We start from the raw sequence: 19828 nt of genomic DNA, 5'->3' as shown, positions 1-19828 counted from the left end.
TTTTTGTGGAGAATGTTGTTTGATTCTTTCTTCCTTTTCTTAAATGGAAAGGAACATTATTTGATATTTTAATGAAACGAATGTTACTACAAGACAGTTATATGCTTTGGAGATCGAAGATGTTTGCAAACATTCCGTGTTCCTTTCTGGTTGAAATAGACGAATCGAGCAAATTTTTTGAACTTCACCCTGAAACATCATCTCGTTGAAGAACGACTGTCCTTTTGAAATTCTGGCCTGGCCTGAAGCAGAGAAACAAAATCAACTAAATCGAACCGAACACCGTTCGGTTTTCGATTTTTCCGTCCTCTTTCAATTTTTTGTTGAGAACCCGAACCGGAAAAAAAGAACGGTTATTTTTCCAAAACCAAAACGAATCAGATGGCACCCCTACCACCACCAAGCATTGTCAGATGGCACGAAATTTCGGTTCGGTTTCGGTCGCAACACCCCTACCACCACTAAGCATTGCCAGATGGCACGAAATTTCGGTTCGGTTTTGGTTTCCACACCCGTACCACCACCGAGCATTGTCAGATGGCACCAAGAAATTCACCCGACAAAGGGAGGAAAAACTCGGAAAAACTTCATTTATACATTTAAGCTGACTTTATGAAAAAAATATGCACTTGCTCTTCCATCGTCCTAACTCAAAGAACAAAAATACTGTACCTAACTATTCCAGGCAGCTTTTTGATTAGTTACACAAGAATGCGAATCAAATGCATCGAACCTTCCCACCAGAACTCGCTCTCCCTAGTCTAAATCATAGCGCCGTATCGCTTGTCACTCGATGAAGTCAAAAATTTATATTTCTGTTCTAAATCTATTTCCGGACTAACAATTTAATCTCGAAAATAGAAAAATGAAATTGCGTCACCAAACGGATTACTGTTCCATTTGCTTCATCAACTTCTGTAAACCTCCCATGCCACCCATCTGCTGTAGCATCTGAGGCGGGAGAGCTCTGCTCATGTGTCGCGCGTACATGTTCCGAGACCGCGCATTCATAGCGCCCCGCGTCGGGATCTTAAGCCCCTTCATGTTGTGCCAAATCTTCCCGAGCCGCTTATACTCTTCCAACATTTCCGTGACTTCGCCGACGTCACAACCAGAACCCCTCGCTATCCGCGTGCTTCTCGATTCGTTCACGATCTTTGGATTTGAACTGTCTAGCTCTGGAACAAATCGAACTCAGTTTAATCAAGGCTCGGAGGCAAGGATTTGAATTTTAAAACCTTCGCCGCAACCGTAAGACAAAATAACATAAACAGCTGAACTATGTATATACTACAGCATGACTTGCCTTCGTTTGTCATTGAGTCCATCATGGTCATGTATCTTTTGATCTTCGCCTGGCTTTCTTTCTCTCGACCCTGCGGCATCATTTCAGAACTGAACCCCGGCAGCATGGAGCAAACCTTGATTCGAGACAACCAAACCGTATTAGCCTAGATCATCGACTGATCTTTGACACGGTGCATGCTCGTGCATTCTGATGCACGCACGAATAATTCAACTTTGCGCGAATCTCCAAAACAAAAAAGCACGGGATGACAAGATAGAGCATCGTATCCAATGATGGGGAAGGAACACAAACCTGGCCTATCGGACCCAGTTTAAGAATGTTCTGAACATGCTCGTACATAATTCTCAAGGTAAAGTACCCTTCGGAAAGCTTCTGTAGAAGCTCAGGCTGTTGATCTTCAGGCACCACTTCGCGAATTTTGTCCATAAACCCAGACCAGTCGCCCATACCTATGTGGAAGAATATAGTTTCCACCAAAATATTGAACCGCTAAAAGAATGCGTGCATATAAACAAGACACATTGAAAGACAGAACCCGAATGAAACTACCTACCTAATAGCCGGCTGACGAAAGGCTTAACATCAAACGCTTCAAACTCGTCCATATGCTCTCCAGTACCTATAAAGATCACAGGACTTTTCGTTGCCGCGACACTGCAAATGCAAACAAATGAACTCAGACCAAAGGAAGATCCGTAAGCATTTTTATGTTCCCAAAAGTATCTCAAGTCTAAGTAACCTTCGACGGGTAAAACTTATCCATGCTGGATTCCCAACTAAATTTCTTTTTTTTTTTTTCTGTAGAGAATACTTCACCTTCGGTCCCATGAAACTAATAATCGCTTTCAATTAAACGAGTATAAATGTTTCTTTATGTGATCTTTCACCTAAACTGACATATATTAACATAACCCATAAAGTACGAAGATCTAACGATCAGAATCCGACGAAGAATATAACCAGCGATATTCATTCGTGAGCTATAATTCAGAATAGGATCATAGCCGCCGCCATTTAAAGAAACACACACAGACATACGCACGACATATATATGCGACTGCAAGATAGCAGCAATCTACTCCGAAGACTCGTATTGCAACCGTTTACAGACATTTTGTGCATGAATCCACTCCATTACCCCATTTGAATACTAGAAAACCACTTCAATGGTGGCGACTGTGAAGAGGGAAAATATGGAAAATGGAATTGTTTGTCTCTGACTTAACCAAAATAACACTTACGCACTAAGAGCACCACCACCCTTTGCATGACCATCCATCTTAGTCACAATGACAGCCCCAACAGGAACACTTTGCTTGAATGCCTGTGCTTGATCAAATGCAGCTTGACCAATGCTACTGTCCATAACAAATACAATGAGATCTGGTTTCTGCAGCATATCATGCAACATGTTAAAATCTTAAAGAAGCAGAGATCCGACTGAAAATGCCCAAAAGGATCATATGCTACCGTTGCTTCAGAAACTTGACGCATTTCTTCAAAAAGAGCAGCCTCCTGCTTGTGACGCCCACTTGTGTCAACAATTATGAGATCAAAATTTTCCTTTTTAAGTGTCTCCACACCTTCAACAGCAATTTTCACAGGATCCGATTCCGTGTAACTGTCACAGAACTTGCATCATTGATGGCCAAGAAATTGCATCGAAACATGACAGTCCTAAATGTTAAATTCTGTGAGCCCACTCGTGAGTAAATGAAGGATAAACTAATCAACACGAGAAAGAATTTATGCATGATGAAAACATGTGCACTTGGAGACCTTGAGTTTACTTTTACGAAATCTGACAGTCCTACTCATTTTGTTTGAGGAACTAGGTGTCTGCATACAGGAGCAGATCAAAATGCAACGCGCGAAAGAAAGTACCTTCCATAAAATGGAATTTTAGCTTTGGTGGCATTCTGCTTCAACTGATCAAAGGCACCAGCTCTAAAAGTATCGGCACAGACAAGAGCTGGCTTCCAACCTTTCTTTTGATGATAATGTGCATACTTGGTACACGTCGTGGTCTTACCCGATCCTGTCATAACAATGCATATTCACACATCGAAGCATAAGCAGTATATAAAGCCTCCAAACAAATTGTAACCACTTGATCAGAATGCATGGATGCAACAATGAATAATCCATATCCCAAGTAACTAAATTCGCAAACATCAACTCAAGTTGGAGGAGATCTTTAAGTACCTTGTAAACCAACAAACATAATGACACTTGTCTTTCCTTTCTTAGGAGTAAAGGAAGGCTTCCCCGGATCCAACATGTTGCACAGCTCACTAAATATGGCCTGCAACAAAAGTAGCCACAAGCGAACCGCATGGGTACTTCTTGATCACATTCGGACGGATGAGAGACTAAAGTCTAACAACAGTGACAGATATGTCCTTAAAAAATGACCAGACAGATCAAATAACACAATATACACATCTCCAGGATATTCCACCCATCCCCAAAACACGAAAAAGTAATTGTAATAGAGCTATGCTGAAAGCAAAGATCACATCAATACTAAACATAATAACCAGCATTTACAGTCACATTAATGTCTTAATGAGCTAAAGTTCTTCCAAACGAGATGCCACCGGGAGCGATACATTATATTTTATCCCCCATATAGCAAATCAAAATTAACCACACACCTAGATAGTAAAGTAGGACGTTTCCTAATCAACGCTTCATATCAAAGAACCTTATTTCAGAATGTAAGCCTATCAATTTGGAGTCCAAAATGTAAAACATCCTCAAAATTGACAAATTCTTGAAGAATAAAATTTAATATTTTCCAACTTTAGTCAAAGAAAACTTAGGCTCTGTTATTTTCCATCAATGCAAAAAACACAGAAAACATTTTCTCTCTCTTTCTTTCACCCAGACCAAGCGCATTCTCCTCCGTGCACTCATTTTAATTATTTTTTATTTTTCTTTTCATTATTAAAAATTTTGATTTTTAAATTATTTTTTATTCTTTTTCTTTTTCGTCATAAGGCGAGTTCGAGCCTCTCTAAAAAGAAAAAGAAAAATTAAAAAGAAAAAATAAGAAATTATTAATCGGAGTGCACGGAGGAAAACCGGGCCAATTCACGGACAGCTTATAGATAACTCAATCCACAAGAAAAAAGAGAGAAAAAAAAAAGAACACATACCTGCTGGATGATCCTGCGCTTGTTGTGCCCGGCGACGAGATCGTCGATGCTGACGATGCGCTTGATGTTGTTCTGCATGTCGCGGACGAGCTGGAACTGGACGTCGGCGTTGAGGAGGGCGCGGTTGATCTCGTTGAGGCACCCGTTCAGAACTTTCTCGTCTATGATCGTCGCATTGCTCATCTGCTGTATCGCGCGGGTTATGGTCCCGCCTAACTGTGCCAACACCATCTTCGCTCGCTCGCGAGAACGGAGGAGGGACGGACGGCGACGAAGGAGGAGACGAACAAGAAGCCGATCACGACCAAGAATATTAGACTCTAGGGCTGGGGGGGATTCGAGAGAGGAGTGAGGCTTGAAAGGTTCTGATCTCTCAGATATTCCTTTTTTAAGGCAAGAGGAGGATGAGAAGAAGAAGAAGAAAGGAAATAATAAGATCATAATTATCATCTCTATTATAAAGATAATCATTATCTGTTCAAATAATTAGAAAATAGGATAGAGCGGAGTCTTGATTTGTTTTCTATGAAGATAAATTGTATTTAAAGTGTTTTTTTTATTAATCGCAAGAAGACGATGTTGGGCTCCTGTGGAAACGAATTGGAGGTTTACGATGAAGTATATTCAAGGAGATTAGATATTTCCTTGTTAGAGTATAATTTTAGAGAGATTATTAGATATTTAGGATATTATTTAATATTTCATGATTATCTAAGATAGCTAATTTCCTTTCCTATGCATGTTGTTCGGGTATAAATACCCTTCTCTAATTACTTGTAAAGTAGTCTTTATTGATTCTCTTTTCCTCTTTCGACCAAAAAAAAAATTCTCTTCTCCTCTCTCTTGAAGATCCTAGTAAGAGAAGGAATTAAATCAAACCTTATCTTTTTCTTCCTTTATGCTGTCTGATTTTGTCAACACACAACAACATTACTATGGACATTATTCATTATGGTACTCTCTTCTAAAGTAGTCTTTAGTAAAGTAGGACGTTTCCTAATCAACGCTTCATATCAAGGCACATATTCAGAATGTGAGCCTATCAATTTGGAGTCCGAAATGTAAAACATCCTCAAAATTGACATATTCCTGAAGAAATAAAATTTAATATTTTCCAACTTTAGTCAAAGAAAACTTAGGCTCCGACTTCCGGATTTTTCGGGATTTGGTTCACGGAAAATAAACTAAGTCAAAGAAAACATTTTCCGTCAATGCAAAAAACACCCTCAAACATCTTTATGAAAAGAGGAAAATATTTTCTGTACTCTTTGTTTCACCCAGACCAAGCTCATTCTCCTCTGTACACTCATTTTTATATTTTATATTTGTCTTTTCATTCCTAAAAAAATTGAATTTTAAATTATTTTTTATTTCTTTTTCTTTTTCTTCGTTAGGAGAGTTCGAGCCTCGCTAAAAAGAAAAAGAAAAATTTAAAAAAATTGAAAAGAAAAAAATAAGAAATTATTAATCGGAGTGCCCGGAGGAAAACCGGGCCAATTTTTTTTTTTGTCGAAGAAAACCGGGTCAATTCACGGGCAGCTTATAGTTAACTCAATCCAAAAAAAAAAAGAGAGAAAAAAAAGAACACGTACCTGCTGGATGATCCTGCGCTTGTTGTGCCCGGCGGCGAGATCGTCGATGCTGACGATGCGCTTGATGTTGTTCTGCATGTCGCGGATGAGCTGGAACCGGACGTCGGCACTGAGGAGGGCGCGGTTGATCTCGTTGAGGCACCCGTTCAGAACCTTCTCGTCTATGATCGTCGCATTGCTCATCTGCTGTATCGCGCGGGTTATGGTCCCGCCTAACTGTGCCAACACCATCTTCGCTCGCTCGCGAGAACGGAGGAGGGACGGACGGCGATGAAGGAGGAGACGAACACGAAGCCGATCGCGACGAAGAATCTAAGACTCTAGGGCTCGGGGGGGATTCGAGAGAGGAGTGGGGCTTGAAATGTTCCTTTTCTAAGGCTAGAGGAGGAGAAGAAGAAGAAGAAAGAAAATAATAAGATCATAATTATCATCTCTATTATAAAGATAATCACTATCTGTTCAAATAATTAGAAAATAGGATAGAGCGGGGAGTCTTGATTTGTTTTCTATAAAGATAATTTGTATTTAAAGTGTTTTTTTTATAATCGCAAGAAGACGATGTTGGGCTCCTGTGGAAACGAATTGGAGGTTCACGATGAAGTATATTCATGGAGATTAGATATTTCCTTGTTAGAGTATAATTTTAGAGAGATTATTAGATATTTAGGATATTATTTAATATTTCATGATTATCTAAGATAGCTAATTTCCTTTCCTATGCATGTTGTTTGGGTATAAATACCCTTCTCTAATTACTTGTAAAGTAGTCTTTATTAATTCTCTTTTCCTCTCTCTTGAAGATCCTAGTAAGAGAAGGAATTAAATCAAACCTTTGCTTTTTCTTCCTTTATGCTGTCTAATTTTGTCAACAGTCAACAACGCTACTACGGACGTTATTCGTTATGATACTCTCTTCTAATTGCGAGCAATGTCGACGAGCGAAGTCGCCATCAAATATCCAGGTAACTGTGAGCACCAGAGTCAAGTACACCTTTATTAAGCAGCCAAAGATGAGCGTTGTGGGGGGGATGTCATCAAGGTAGCTATGAGCACCGGAGATGAGCATACCTTCATCAAGTAACCAAAGATGAGCATTGTTGGGTGATGCTATTTAGTTTGCTACAATTCAAGTTGGGTTTCTACACAATTCTATCAAGGTTGTGTGAGAAAAATGTCAACTTCCTAAGTATGTGTTGCTTTAGCGCTTGTCAAATATGGTTTGTTGAGTGTAAGGTCCGGCTTGCACGACGCTTGATCACAGTCTTTCAAAGAAAGTTAAACCAATCATATGCAAGCTGGATGCACCAGTTTGAGGAGGAGTGATGAAGTATATTTATGGAGATTAGATTTTTAGAGATATTATTAGATATTGGGAATATTATTTAATATTTCATGATTCTCCAAGATAGCTATTTCTTTTCCTATGCATATTGTTCGGGTATAAATACCCTCCTCTAATCACTTGTAAAGTCAAGCCAATTGAGTAAAAGTGTAGTATTTATTGAGTCTATTTTCCTCTCTCTTGAAGATCCTAGAATATTTACAGTATAATATGTAACTCGGGCATGTCTTATTCACGATCGAAGCAAACTTAAGTGAGCATGGAGAAAGCAAAACCAACAATGGATTCAAATCGTTATCCATCGGATTCGATTCGAATGAGTCTTCATTTGCATAAGAAATTTATCATTAGCCGATATCAAATGCAACATAATCGAAACTTGCATGTTCTTCCAACGAGAACGTTGGCTCAAACCCTCAAATCTCAAATTTGATGCAAAGAATTCTTGCGCATATACGCCCTCTGGGTTAATGTGCATCATTACGCATTAGATTAGATCAACCCCATACATCAAGCCTAAGGTGAAGAATACATATGTCCAAATCGTAGTCGAAACAATCTACCAAAACTCACAATAATCACATCTTGGAAATCAATTCTATAACCTATTGGGTAATTGATGATTTTGCATTATAATCTAATGGGTGCCTTTGTTCCACGAAAAACTCAGGATTTAGAAAATATTTCTTAAAAAATAATAAATTAAATCACTTAAAAAATTAATGTCGATAATAAAAATATTTTTCATTCATTTATTTATTTCTGTGAGCAATATAATCTAATGAGAAGTATATGTAAAATTCATATTCCTCAAAGACCCCAACGCTCAAACAGTGATCTCGCTTGGGAGTAAAGTGGAAAAGTATTCTGACAAAAGACAGGTACAGGGAGGAGCAAACCACACATTGTGGTTAGAGTCCGCGAAAAGTACCAAAAAAGTTTTAAATTTATTTCATTGGTACTGATTCTATCATACACTTTTCAATTTGGCTAATTTAGTTATAATCATTTTCACATTGGTATCAATTTAGTCCATCCGGTCTATTTGGGCCGGAAATTGCTGATGTTGATATTGGCCATCCTACGTGGCACAGTTGGTGCTGACAAGGACAATTTTTTTAATAATTTTTATAATTTTTCTATTTTTTTCCCTTCCCTTTTTCTAGCAAGGGGGCATTGTCGGCGCTCGCCTTTGCCCAGGCGCAACTTGGCAAGTACAATTGCCGACATCCACGTCAGCAATTCTGGTCTAAATTGGCCCAATTGGTACAAATATGAAAAAGCTTAGGACTAAATTCGCAAAATTGAAAGGTTTAGGACTAAATTCGTACAAATACAATAAATTTATGACTTTTTTGGTACTTTTCCCGTTAAAGCCCAGCATCATTTTAGAAGCAACTCACCAGGCTTCGAGAGAGGGATTATCCGTTTGAGGGTGACCACGACTACTTTTGTTTCATGAAAAATAAATAAATTAAAAAATATTTTTCTAATAATAAGTGCTTGTATCCACAAAAATAGACATGTGGTAACCTACCATGAGGTAAACTACCTATTTGGCTAATGGATTACCAAGTATAAACCTAGCTCGAGCTCTTTCAAGCCCTTATCAATTCGCAACTTATCATTCAAGTTATTTAACATGCAAAGATTTTCAATTTGAAGTCGTCGCTAATCTATTTTTTGGTGGGTCGATTAGAAACCTAAGTAAAGGATCGGGGAATTACTTTATTTCTGCGAACTAGAGATTAATGAGTTTGGGGACTTGGTTACGCTAGGTTACCCTAATGCAATTTCGGTACCTTTTCTTTCATGAAAATGCTTTTGCAGCAATTAAGATTCATTTTAACTTAAGCACTAACATGCGAAGTAATTGTGCGGGTGCACAAACATTATTTAATATTAAAAAATCAAAGCAATAAATAAATTATTAGTAAAGGGAAGAAATTGACGTACCTCGACGCAAGCAACCTAATTCCCTAGCATTCACATAGCAATTCAAATTGATTCTTTTTTTTTTCAATTAGGCAAATGAAAACTATTCTATATGCAATGCATGAATGCAAACTCATGCTAAATGCAGTTACACTAAAATGACATAAAAAAATGCTTGCTATTATAACACGGCATGCAATACATTTATTTAAATGACCTAACTTTAATGACATGCAAAAAATGGAATTTATTTAGAACGATATGCAATTCTAATTAAATGATCCTAAACATGCAATCTAAATTAATGAACTTAGACATGCAAACTAAATGAATGAATATAGACATGCAATCTAAATAGCATGCAAATAGTGACATGACAATGAAGTGGCATTAGTGACATGGCAAGACTAATGACATGACAATGATGTGGCACACTTGTGATGACATGACATAGTGACGTGGCAAAAAATGACATGGCAATATGACATGACATGAAATGAGTGACATGGCATAATGACATGGCAACCCTAAATGACATGGCACGTGCATGACATAGCGATTGTACGACATGGCAAACTAAATGACATGGCAAATATGCAATCTATATTATGTGATATGCATGCAAATGATATTTTTGGCGTTTTTCTTTAAAATTCGTAATTAAAATTTAATGAAATGAAAACTACAATAAATGAAGAATATCCTAAAACATCTAGGAAATAATTTAAATTAATCCTATTATTTTTAGGAAAACCTGATCAGAAAGTCTAGATATTTTTTATTTCTGTCTTTTCCTTACCAAAAAAAAAAGTCTAGATATTTTTCTAAGTATGCAAATCTTATCTAGAATGAATTTTAAATAGGGTTAATACCACGAAAAACCATAAACTGATATATTTGTTACGAATTTACTCCGAACTAATTTTTTTACTGCCAAAAACCCCAAATTGGTACATATGTGACAAATTTGCCCTCTATTAGTTTCTGTTAAATTGGATTAATACCACGAAAAATTAGTTTGGGGTAAATCTGTCACAAGTGTATCAGTTTGTGGTTTTTAGTGGTTAAAAAATTAGTTTTGAGTAAATCTGTCACATGTATTCTGGTTTGGGGTTTTTCATGATATTAACCTTTTGAGATATTCGGATTTCGCCTGGGACATTCGAAGAGTGTATAAAATGTCTGTTTAGTATTCGAATTTTACTTCGAACGCATCACAGTGCCAATGAGAGTTGCTTGTTTAGCATCCGAATTTCTACTAGTACTCGAATTCTACTTCCAACGCACAAGTCCAACAAAGCCCAAGATTATGTTGGTGTGGTATGCCTACCTATGCGGCGGAGTCTAGTATAATAACGATACTGTTTATATAACATGCCATTAGTAATGACGAAACATTTTTTCAAGTATTCTACTCCACCGGTAACCGCGGCAAGATCTTCTCCTCCGAGTCCTCCGCCGAAAGCGTTGAGGTGATTTAACAAATAGAAATACCATGTTGTTCACCATATGTAGTTATCAAACTTCGCATGTAAATGCTTCCCTCGTGAGATGTATGAACCGTCGAACGGAATGGAAAACAGCACAAAATCTTTCCAAGAAGGAAAATAACTCCTTGGTCTCCCATACAACTACAAACAATGCTAGCTATACAGTCACATGATCTATTTCGCCGAATTTCCACCCTCCCGAGGTCCTCCTCCCATTCTCTACTTGGTCACTCACTCGAGGTACGTAACCCATCATGCTCTACGCAAAGATAACGTTCGCCAAAGCAGGGCCGATGAGGAAGTTCTGACTCGGGGCCGCTTTAGACCCTTTGTCTCGTGCTATATGCCTGCACGAAGACAGTCTATCTTGTTACTTATGTGGCCTTATGTTCATCAGAAGGGTAGAAATACTATAGTAAAATGGCTCTCGAATTCGGGTTATCCACAAGAAAATTTTCTAAATCCGTCCCGAACCCTATGGGATTTGCGGATGAAATCCCAAACCCATCCCATGAACCAATTTAATTCCCTATTAGGATTCGGGACGAGTCCGGTACCCTATTAGACTCGACCGATTGCCATACTTATATAGAATATCTTCTAGTCCATTACATGCGCAAGCTTCTCTACTTAAAAGTTGGGAAAAACAGAAAAACTAGAAAGAATTCTCCTCGTCTTTGCATTAAGAATCCAAAATTATGTTTTGCCTTCCCTAATTTATAATTCTTATGAGTTTTTTTTTGGTAGGATTATGAGTTTTGTTATTAGACATCAAAGCTACGATCTTTGCCTTTCTTCTCTCTCTTGCTTCCCACCACCTCCTCCTCCTTCACCGAAACAAACCGTTAATAAATGCATAACTGATATTCAACTAATTTTCAAAACCTTCTGATATTCAACTGATTTTCAAAACCTTCGCTCGCGCTTCGTTAAACCTTGACATCATTTTTCACAGAGAGATACAGAGAGAGACAGAGAGAGACAGAGAGAGAGAGAGAGAGAGAGAGAGAGAGAGCCGGTTACCACAGATTCTTGTAAGGAAGAAGCAATGGGTGATTGCTTTGGTAATTGCTTTGAGCTTGACCAGACGGCAAGGAATGAAGATCAAGAATCGGCGGAGGGATCGCGCCAAAGGGAAAGGGACGATGTCGTCACGGGCGAGTCGCCTGAAGAAGTTTCGACGGGTGATGAACGGGATAGTCCCCAGTCCATGCCAAACATAGACAGCGATGACGATGAGCCAAGGGTAACAGTAACAACAGATCGAGAAAAGATTCTTGATCAACAAATGCGTGAAGAAATTTCGAGGGCCGGCGATCATCAAACTGCAACAAGGGAAATTGAGCCGGAGGAAATGAACACTCCTGGTCCTGATGAGGATGATCCTAGGGGGACAATGACACCCCATCAAGATTTGATAGGCAAACGTAATGGGGAGATTATCCGCCCAGTGGACATCCTGCGGGCGCTAATACTAATGTATCTCTCTTATTACCCCGTGGCGTTTCCGGCTATCCTCATGTTCGCACCCAATTGGCTGAACCTTGTAATGGAAAGTGATGAGAGCAGTGATGAGAGCAGTGATGAGGAGGAAAGTTCACAAGAGTTCAGAGATTGGTTGGAGCGAGATGATCTCGTGGTTGAAAATACCGCGAGGGGGCGGATCGTATGGCCAAGACGGTTCGTGAATGTGTTTGAGCAACATGAGGACGAGGAGGAGGACGAGGAAACCGGTTAAAGAAGATGCTTCGCTTTTCTCATTTGTTTCTTCTTGTTCTAGTGCTTTGCTTGGCCTGTGGATAAAATTAAGTCTTTCATGGTTCAGTTTTCTTGTGAAAAAAAGATTTTGTCTTTCATGGTTCAGTTTTCTTGTGAAATAAAGATTTGTCTTTCAAGGTTTCGCGGTGAGTGTTTTGATTCTAAATCACGTTACCTGTGTTTCCGCTCAATCCAGTCAGGAACGTTGTTGTTGTTGTTGTTGTTGATGAGTCCGTTAGTGGCGCTTTTCTGCGGAATGCCATTATTGATAGGGAGGTTTGCGCCATTAGGCTTGGCAAAGGGGACTTGCGCACTGAGCGCTGGATTAGCCACAATGCCAGTCACGGCCCAAGCTGATGGATTCGAGCCGCGAGTATGTCATGCATGTAGAACGTCAGCTGATGAAGCTCGGTGCCTCCCACCGTGGTGCTTGTGGTGGGGGTTGTAGTCGCAGGCGGTGCCACAGGAGCAGCGGGATTGCGCGGTGCCGTCTTAGCTGGATTTGCTAATGATGGCACGGCATTGGGAGCGGATGAAGTCGCATCATCGGTGAGAGATCGAGAACACGTGACGCATTGGATGACGAGAGCGGACAGAAGGAAAGAAGCTGCGGATTTTAGTTGAGCGGGCACAGACTTGCGAGCAGTCATTGAGCAAAATCAAGAGGGATTAAGCAAAATGGCTCTTGAGAAGCTTTCTTCTTTCCTTTGTGAAGGAGATATTGGTGAATTGATAATGATTGTGAAGATGATGATCGGAGGAAGAAATAGTTGGGTTTATATAATGATGTCCATTTCATATGCTTAAATGGAGTGGCTGAGTTGGGTTTGGTGCTGGCAATGCATTAATCTTCCTTCGTGTTTCTGCTGGTGCTTTCGTTTAAAAAATAATTGCCAAGAAGACCGCCTAATCCTCACACCAGACCATTATTAATTCCCTGACTGGTCTGGAGCTAGCTTCTCTTTTCCTCCTTTTAGCCTTTTCTTTGTGTTGGGTACGTCCCCACTGAAGTTTCTCCGAACGAGAACGGATCAGAAAACGCGCGGTTACAAACTGCAGTTCGGTGAGGGGGAAATGGTTAGCTGTGAGAATACGCGGGTCGGTCTTTTCGTGTTTGTTTAGCGTTTCATCTTTTGTTTTGTCTCTCCTGCTTGCCTGCTTTGTATCGTGTCACCTCCGTATTGCTCCGCTCCGACCCACAACGATTTCTGCTGCAGAGTCTTTGTCGACCCACTCGACCCTTTCCTCTCGGTTTGACTGCAGATTGTGTACTGTGGTGTAGAAATTTCTGGGGCAAACAAACAGTCGTGACGTTGCTTTCATGGCGTGTCCTTTTGGTGGCGTCAGCCCAAGTGAGCAAACACAGTCACGTAGCCGTTATCCGCGTTCCAGTCCTCCACTCCACACGATCCCCACACGCACGCACATCTCTAGTCAAGCTTCACTCGCTATGCCTCCAATTTCCCCCCACAATCTCTCCGCTTTCCTCACCCACAATCCTCCCTTTCTGTCTCCCTTTCCCTCTCTTTATATATATCCCCCTTCCAAGCCCTCTTCACCATTCAAATCAACCCTCACCGCAACACAACTCTCTCTGAAATCTGCAGAGTTCAGAGAAGCTGATACGAAGACACACTCACGTACAACACAAGACATGCCGAGAAAAGGAATGAGGACCGGCTTCTTCAAGCCATCGCCCTCCGACTCTCCTGCAAGACCCGTTACATCGATGCGCGGCCACGACCCTTTTGCTGACACATTAATGGCGGAGCGAATCTGTTAGTGTTTACGGAAGCGTGATTTGTTTTGTAAGTGAGTGAGTGATTTAGTGAGTGCAAGTGTTGGTACGCGGACTTGGAGCAACTATAGAACAGAACTGTACAACGGACTTAGTTTTTTCTTCTGATGGGCGTATCCTTCAAGTGGAGAGGGGTTGGCTATTTATAGCCCTCTTCCACTGCCATTAAGGAAATATCTAGAGCATGTTACATAGATATTTTTCTAAAGTTTTCTATATATATATCACATTAGTCTTCTAGAAATATCATAGATATTTTCTAGAAACTCTTCTAGATATTTCTCACAACTTTCTAGACTATTCATCTAAATATCTATTCTGCAAAGATCTTGAGCATGCTAGAAACTTCTAGAAATTGGATCATTATTTCAACAGAATCGCAAGCACAAAGCCTTTGATCGAAAAGTGGGCTATCAACTCCTCCAATCCCAAGCCCTCGCCGTCCTCGTCCACCTCCAGATACGCCTGTGCGGCTTATCTCTTCCGTGAAGGCTGCCACGAAGCCAAGCTCAACCTCAGCCGCGTCAAGGACCTGCACTCTGCGATGCTACACTGCATCGGTGAAGACAGGCGTGATCGTGTGGCCTCATGAGCTGTTGCAGACTGCAGTGAGATGGCTCTCTCAGGAATTCCGCCAGGTCCTGTCGTTGCATCTCCAGTATTCTGACCATGCCGAATCGGTCTCAAGCCGGTCTTCGCAAACCTCTACCCGGTCAAGCTTCTCGGATTTTGAATATGAGTCGGAGGACGAGTTATCGGCGAAGCAGTTTGCTGCTAAGCCAGTGACGCAGGAAGATGAGTGTCGCGACCGAACTCCCGAGCCCTCTTTAAACAACATGCAAAAAAAGGGGGGCTCGCCTGGTACGTGCTAAGTCTAGGTTCGGGACTTAACTCGGGCTCTCCCAAGCCCATACCATATCGCGACTTAGGGTTTAAGTTTTTAACATGCAAGTGGTTTATATCAAGGAGTCGCCACTAATCGATTTGGGGTAGGTCGATTAGAAACCCAAATAGGGTGATGGGAGAATCACCCTATTCCTACGAACCGGAGATTAAATGAGTTCGGGGACTTGGTTACACTAGTTGGATAACTAATGCCCTTTCGGTACCATTTTACCCTATTCATTTCAAAAACATTTGTCGTGCAATTTGGATTAATTTTAGGACCTTTCTCCTAACATGTGAGGTGATCAAGCGAGTGCATAATCAGAAACGATCAGCAGTCAGGAACACAGCAATTCATGCAGCCTAAGGTTCTAACCCTAACTAAGTCAGATGACATTCAAAAACACAACATTCATGCAATTGTATTAAAAACATGCATAACAATACAACGGTAATAAAAACTAACATGCAAATACTACCGCGCAACCTCAGGCTTGTCTAATTTAAATAAGACAAAAACTTACAAAATAATATCACATTAGATTAAAACAACAACAATATATCACATAAAATAATAAAAAAAAAATTTTTTTTTTTTAAAAATAAAAATAAAATAATAATAAAAAAAAAATAAAATAAAATACGAAATATTTTTTAAATAAAAAAAAAAAGAAAGAAAAAGAAAGAAAAGAAAAAAAACTTTTTTTTTTTGAAATTTTTTTAAATTTTTTTTTTTTTTAAAAGCAGTAAAATAAAATAAAATAAAATAAAATAAAAAAAAAAGGATCCAGACCGGGTCGGAACCGACCCAGCGGATCCAGCCGTTGACCGGTCGGATACCGACCGGCGGTCAACGGATCCGACCGGGCGTTGGCTCGAGGTCAATCAATCCGGTCGATGCAGTTGACCGGTGGGAGCACCCGTCGAAGCCAAAACGGCCTCTCACCGCCGACCCGGCCGACCGCCGCGCCGCCCCAAATCGGCCTCCCGGGAGTAAAACCAAGCCTCTCCACCCACCGGGTCACCGTCCGACCGCAGCTGCGCCGGCCGGCGACCAAAACAAAAACCGGTTTCATTGAGGACTTTTGTCGAACAGATGGTGTGCGCTTCCAAAAACAACAAATCCTGACCTGTTCCGGCGAACCGGAGGATTCAGGCGAATCAACCTACCTTCGGTGAGGACACACGGACGGCGGGGGATGACGGTATGGGCCGGGATTCGCGCGAAACGGCCGGCGCGAGTCCCGGCCATACCGAGCAGAAAAACAGAGCAAAACAGAGGCGGTTCGGGCCGGACTGAGAGCTCACCGTCGACGGCGCGTCTGGGGCTTTCCGGTTGATCGGGGGGCGACGGCGACGCGGCTGGGAACCTGCAAAAACCGACTTTCCCTTCTTTCTCTCTCAATTTTTCTCTCTCTGTTTCTCTCTCAATTTCGCCGACCGGGGCTCTCTCTCTCCCTCTGGCTATTTATAGCCGGACGACGGACGATGGCTTCCCTCTCCGTGGCGTCTGCGTGACGATGGCCTGCACCGGCCTAGGCTCCGCGAATTCCGCGGCCATAGGCCGGTGCAGAGGGGGTGTCAGTTCCGGGATGCAGATGAGAGAACAGATAACCGAGAGAGAGGAGGGGATAAGGGCGAGCCGGGAAGATGGCGAGGACGGGACTGGCAATTAATGCCAGTCCCGTCGGCGTGCTCATCCGGCCCTGCTCTGGCCGGATAGCGACGCCGAGGAGCAGCGCCGCCGTGCGTCATGCTGTCGTCGAGCACAGAGGCGAACAGGGGCGGCGAGAGCGACGGGGGAAGAAGGAAGGAGGAGGGCCGGGCCAGGCCAGGCCCAGCCGGCGCGGAAGAAAGAAGAAAAAAAGAATGGGCTGGGCCGCTCGGGGAGGAAGAAAAGAAAAAGAAAGGGAGCGGGCCGGGCCCGTGCGAAAGGGAAAAAAAGAAAAGGAAAAGGGGCCGGGCCCGGGGGGAAAAAGGAAAAAAAAGAAAAAAAAAGAAATGGGCCGGGTCGGCCCAGCCCCGACCCGGCCCGACTCGATTTTTTTTTTTTTTTTTTTAAATAAACTCTATAATAGACTCTATTAGTGCAAATGTACCTAATTTCTATATGCAATGCATTTAAATTGAAATATTTTTGTTTTAGGAATTAAAGAAAATTAATTCCTAAATTTTGTGCAATTAATTTTGGGCAAATTAAAAATAGGTGTCAACAGCTGCCCCTCTTTGAAGGTGAGCTCGCAGAGATTGAGCTCGCAGAGGTTACGTTCAAAGATAAAATGACACCTAAATTTGGCCCATGCATGTTCAATGAATGTTATTTTTGGCGAGACCGGAGTCCCATTTTTATGATGCGATATAAGATGATGCATGCTAAAGCAAGTAAAAACATACCTGGGGCTACTTACCTTGCCGAAGGGTAGAGTAATTCCGGATAGTTGATATTGTGTGTCGAGGACCCGAACCTGTCTTCGGTCGCCTTGACGGAAAAAATGGTTTGTCTAGGACCCGAACCTGTCTTCGGTCGCCTTGACGAGAATTGCTTTTGTCTAGGACCCGAACCTTTCTTCGGTCGCCTTGACGGGGAAATCGCTTGCCTAGGACCCGAACCTATCTTCGGTCGCCTTGATCGGATTTCATTTGTCTCGGACCCGAACCATTCTTCGGTCGCCTTGACCGGGGAAATCGCTTGCCTAGGACCCGAACCTATCTTCGGTCGCCTTGATCGGATTTCATTTGTCTCGACCCGAATCTACCTTCGGTTGCCTCGACCGGGAAATCGCTTACCTAGGACCCGAACCTTTCTTCGGTCGCCTTGACTGGATTTCATTTTGTCTCGTCCCGGGACCCGAACCTTTCTTCGGTCGCCTTGATCGATCGGGATTTTGCCTGTCTAGGACCCGAACCTTTCTTCTGTCGCCTTGACTGACTGGATTTTGTATGTCTAGGACCCGAACCTTTCTTCGGTCGCCTTGACTGACTGGATTTTGCCTGTCTAGGACCCGAACCTTTCTTCGGTCGCCTTGACTGACTGGATTTTGCCTGTCTAGGACCCGAACCTTTCTTCGGTCGCCTTGACTGACTGGGTTTTGCTTTACCAAAGTACCTGCATCATAAGGGGTACCTGAAAAGACTTGATGTGAACAGAGGGAGTTATTCCTGTGCTCAGGAGGGTGAACAAAGGGGTCAATCCAATGTTCAGTTGGTGAACAACGGGGTCACTCCGATGTTCAGAGGGTGAACAACGGGGTCACTCCGATGTTCAAAGGGTACCATAACAATCGTAGGTACATGGATTTTTGGAATCAGGCATGGGTAAAATGTACTTACCTGGGCACGTTCCTGCCTCTTAAGGGCGTGTCTCCTGTCAGACAAATTTTTTTGTGCAAAGACATACGTATTCATCGGAGAAATAGACAACTGAGGCTATTCTTGAATATCGTATGAAATATCTTGACCAGCTGGTCAAGATGCTTTTCTTTTTCAAAGAAATACCCTGTTTACCTTCTGGGTAGTTTGAAAAGAAATTTGATGAAATACCTGGGATTTCTTACCCGGAGGTTTGATGTATTATCTCTTGAATACCCGACCTTTTCGGGGCATCTCTTTGTGATGATAATCGGGCTTCTCCAAGGCCCGAATTTGCGTGTTCTATCACCGAGGATTAGAACTTTGAGCTGCAAAGCATTGTGTCAATTCCACTTGGGGAACGAAGAAATTTTTGTGACATCTTTGGAGACGCTCCAAAGGTCATATGTTCTTTGAGTCTTTGAAAATATTTTACTCAAAGAGAGTTAGCGCAAACATGCATGCATTCATCAAGGATAGACAAGCTATGCTATTCCGTAATGCGCATTTGAAAATTCATGCATGATGATTTCGCCATGTTTGCATCACCAAACATCCACTGAGGGTCAATCAAGACAATATTCACTCGGGAGGTGGACTTCTCAAGATGCTGAACGAGGGATTCTCAGTCAGAAAGGACTTTCCACTCGCTCTCGTTGAAAAGGGCTATTTGTCCCGTCCATTAATGCGGGACCATCGAAAACACTCAATCTGACCGTTATCACATCCGCAAGGGTCTGAGTTTTCTCGCAAGCGGTACGACGCTGCCAATCTGAGAGGTCTTCTTCAGGGTCGTAATGTAGGCTTGGTCAATGGCTTAATGAAGGTGACTGTTCAAGTCAATGCCATGAAAGAAAATATTCTGCAATCATCTCCGGGTTTACAAGTCAAGAACCCTGCAAAACGAGATAGAAATAATCTTGCTCGCACTTCCTCGAGCGTTGTTTATAAACATTTGAAATTCCACGTTAATTCAAGTGTCCTATTCAGAAGAGACTTCCTGAGGGACGTAACGTGGGCTCGGTTCACAGGTTGAGAAACGAAAGGATCGTTAGGCTCAAAAATGTGTGTAAGGGTGAGAGTTGGTGATCATCTTGGCATTGTCACCAGCCTTTTTCTCCACCGTTGGGACTCTTTTGGAAAACTCCCTGGGTAATCCCTTGTTTTAGCTTCTTTGACAACTTTTTCTTGAGAAGCTTCGCGTCCAAAG

At 41.8% G+C, this 19828-nt stretch overlaps 1 protein-coding gene and 1 pseudogene across 1 annotated transcript; both read right to left on the bottom strand.

Annotated features, from left to right (window-relative positions):
* Positions 1-888: 888 nt before the first annotated feature.
* LOC130136112 (signal recognition particle subunit SRP54 2-like) lies at positions 889-4763 on the bottom strand. The gene is made up of 9 exons (XM_056306193.1): positions 4471-4763; positions 3515-3614; positions 3194-3347; positions 2780-2930; positions 2551-2699; positions 1863-1963; positions 1601-1758; positions 1307-1421; positions 889-1178 (listed from the first exon to the last, which is right to left on the bottom strand). Exons 1-9 carry the CDS (start codon positions 4699-4701, stop codon positions 889-891), a joined length of 1449 nt encoding a protein of 482 aa, XP_056162168.1. The 5' UTR covers positions 4702-4763.
* A 7985-nt stretch (positions 4764-12748) lies between these two features.
* LOC130136106 (dirigent protein 24-like) lies at positions 12749-13237 on the bottom strand (annotated as a pseudogene).
* Positions 13238-19828: the final 6591 nt, after the last annotated feature.

Source organism: Syzygium oleosum, unplaced genomic scaffold (assembly GCF_021117445.2).
Source record: "Syzygium oleosum isolate NSW1041296 unplaced genomic scaffold, Sole_v2.1 Sole_v2.42, whole genome shotgun sequence".
NCBI classification, from domain to species: domain Eukaryota; kingdom Viridiplantae; phylum Streptophyta; class Magnoliopsida; order Myrtales; family Myrtaceae; genus Syzygium; species Syzygium oleosum.
This window is presented reverse-complemented; position numbering and strand designations above follow the sequence as displayed.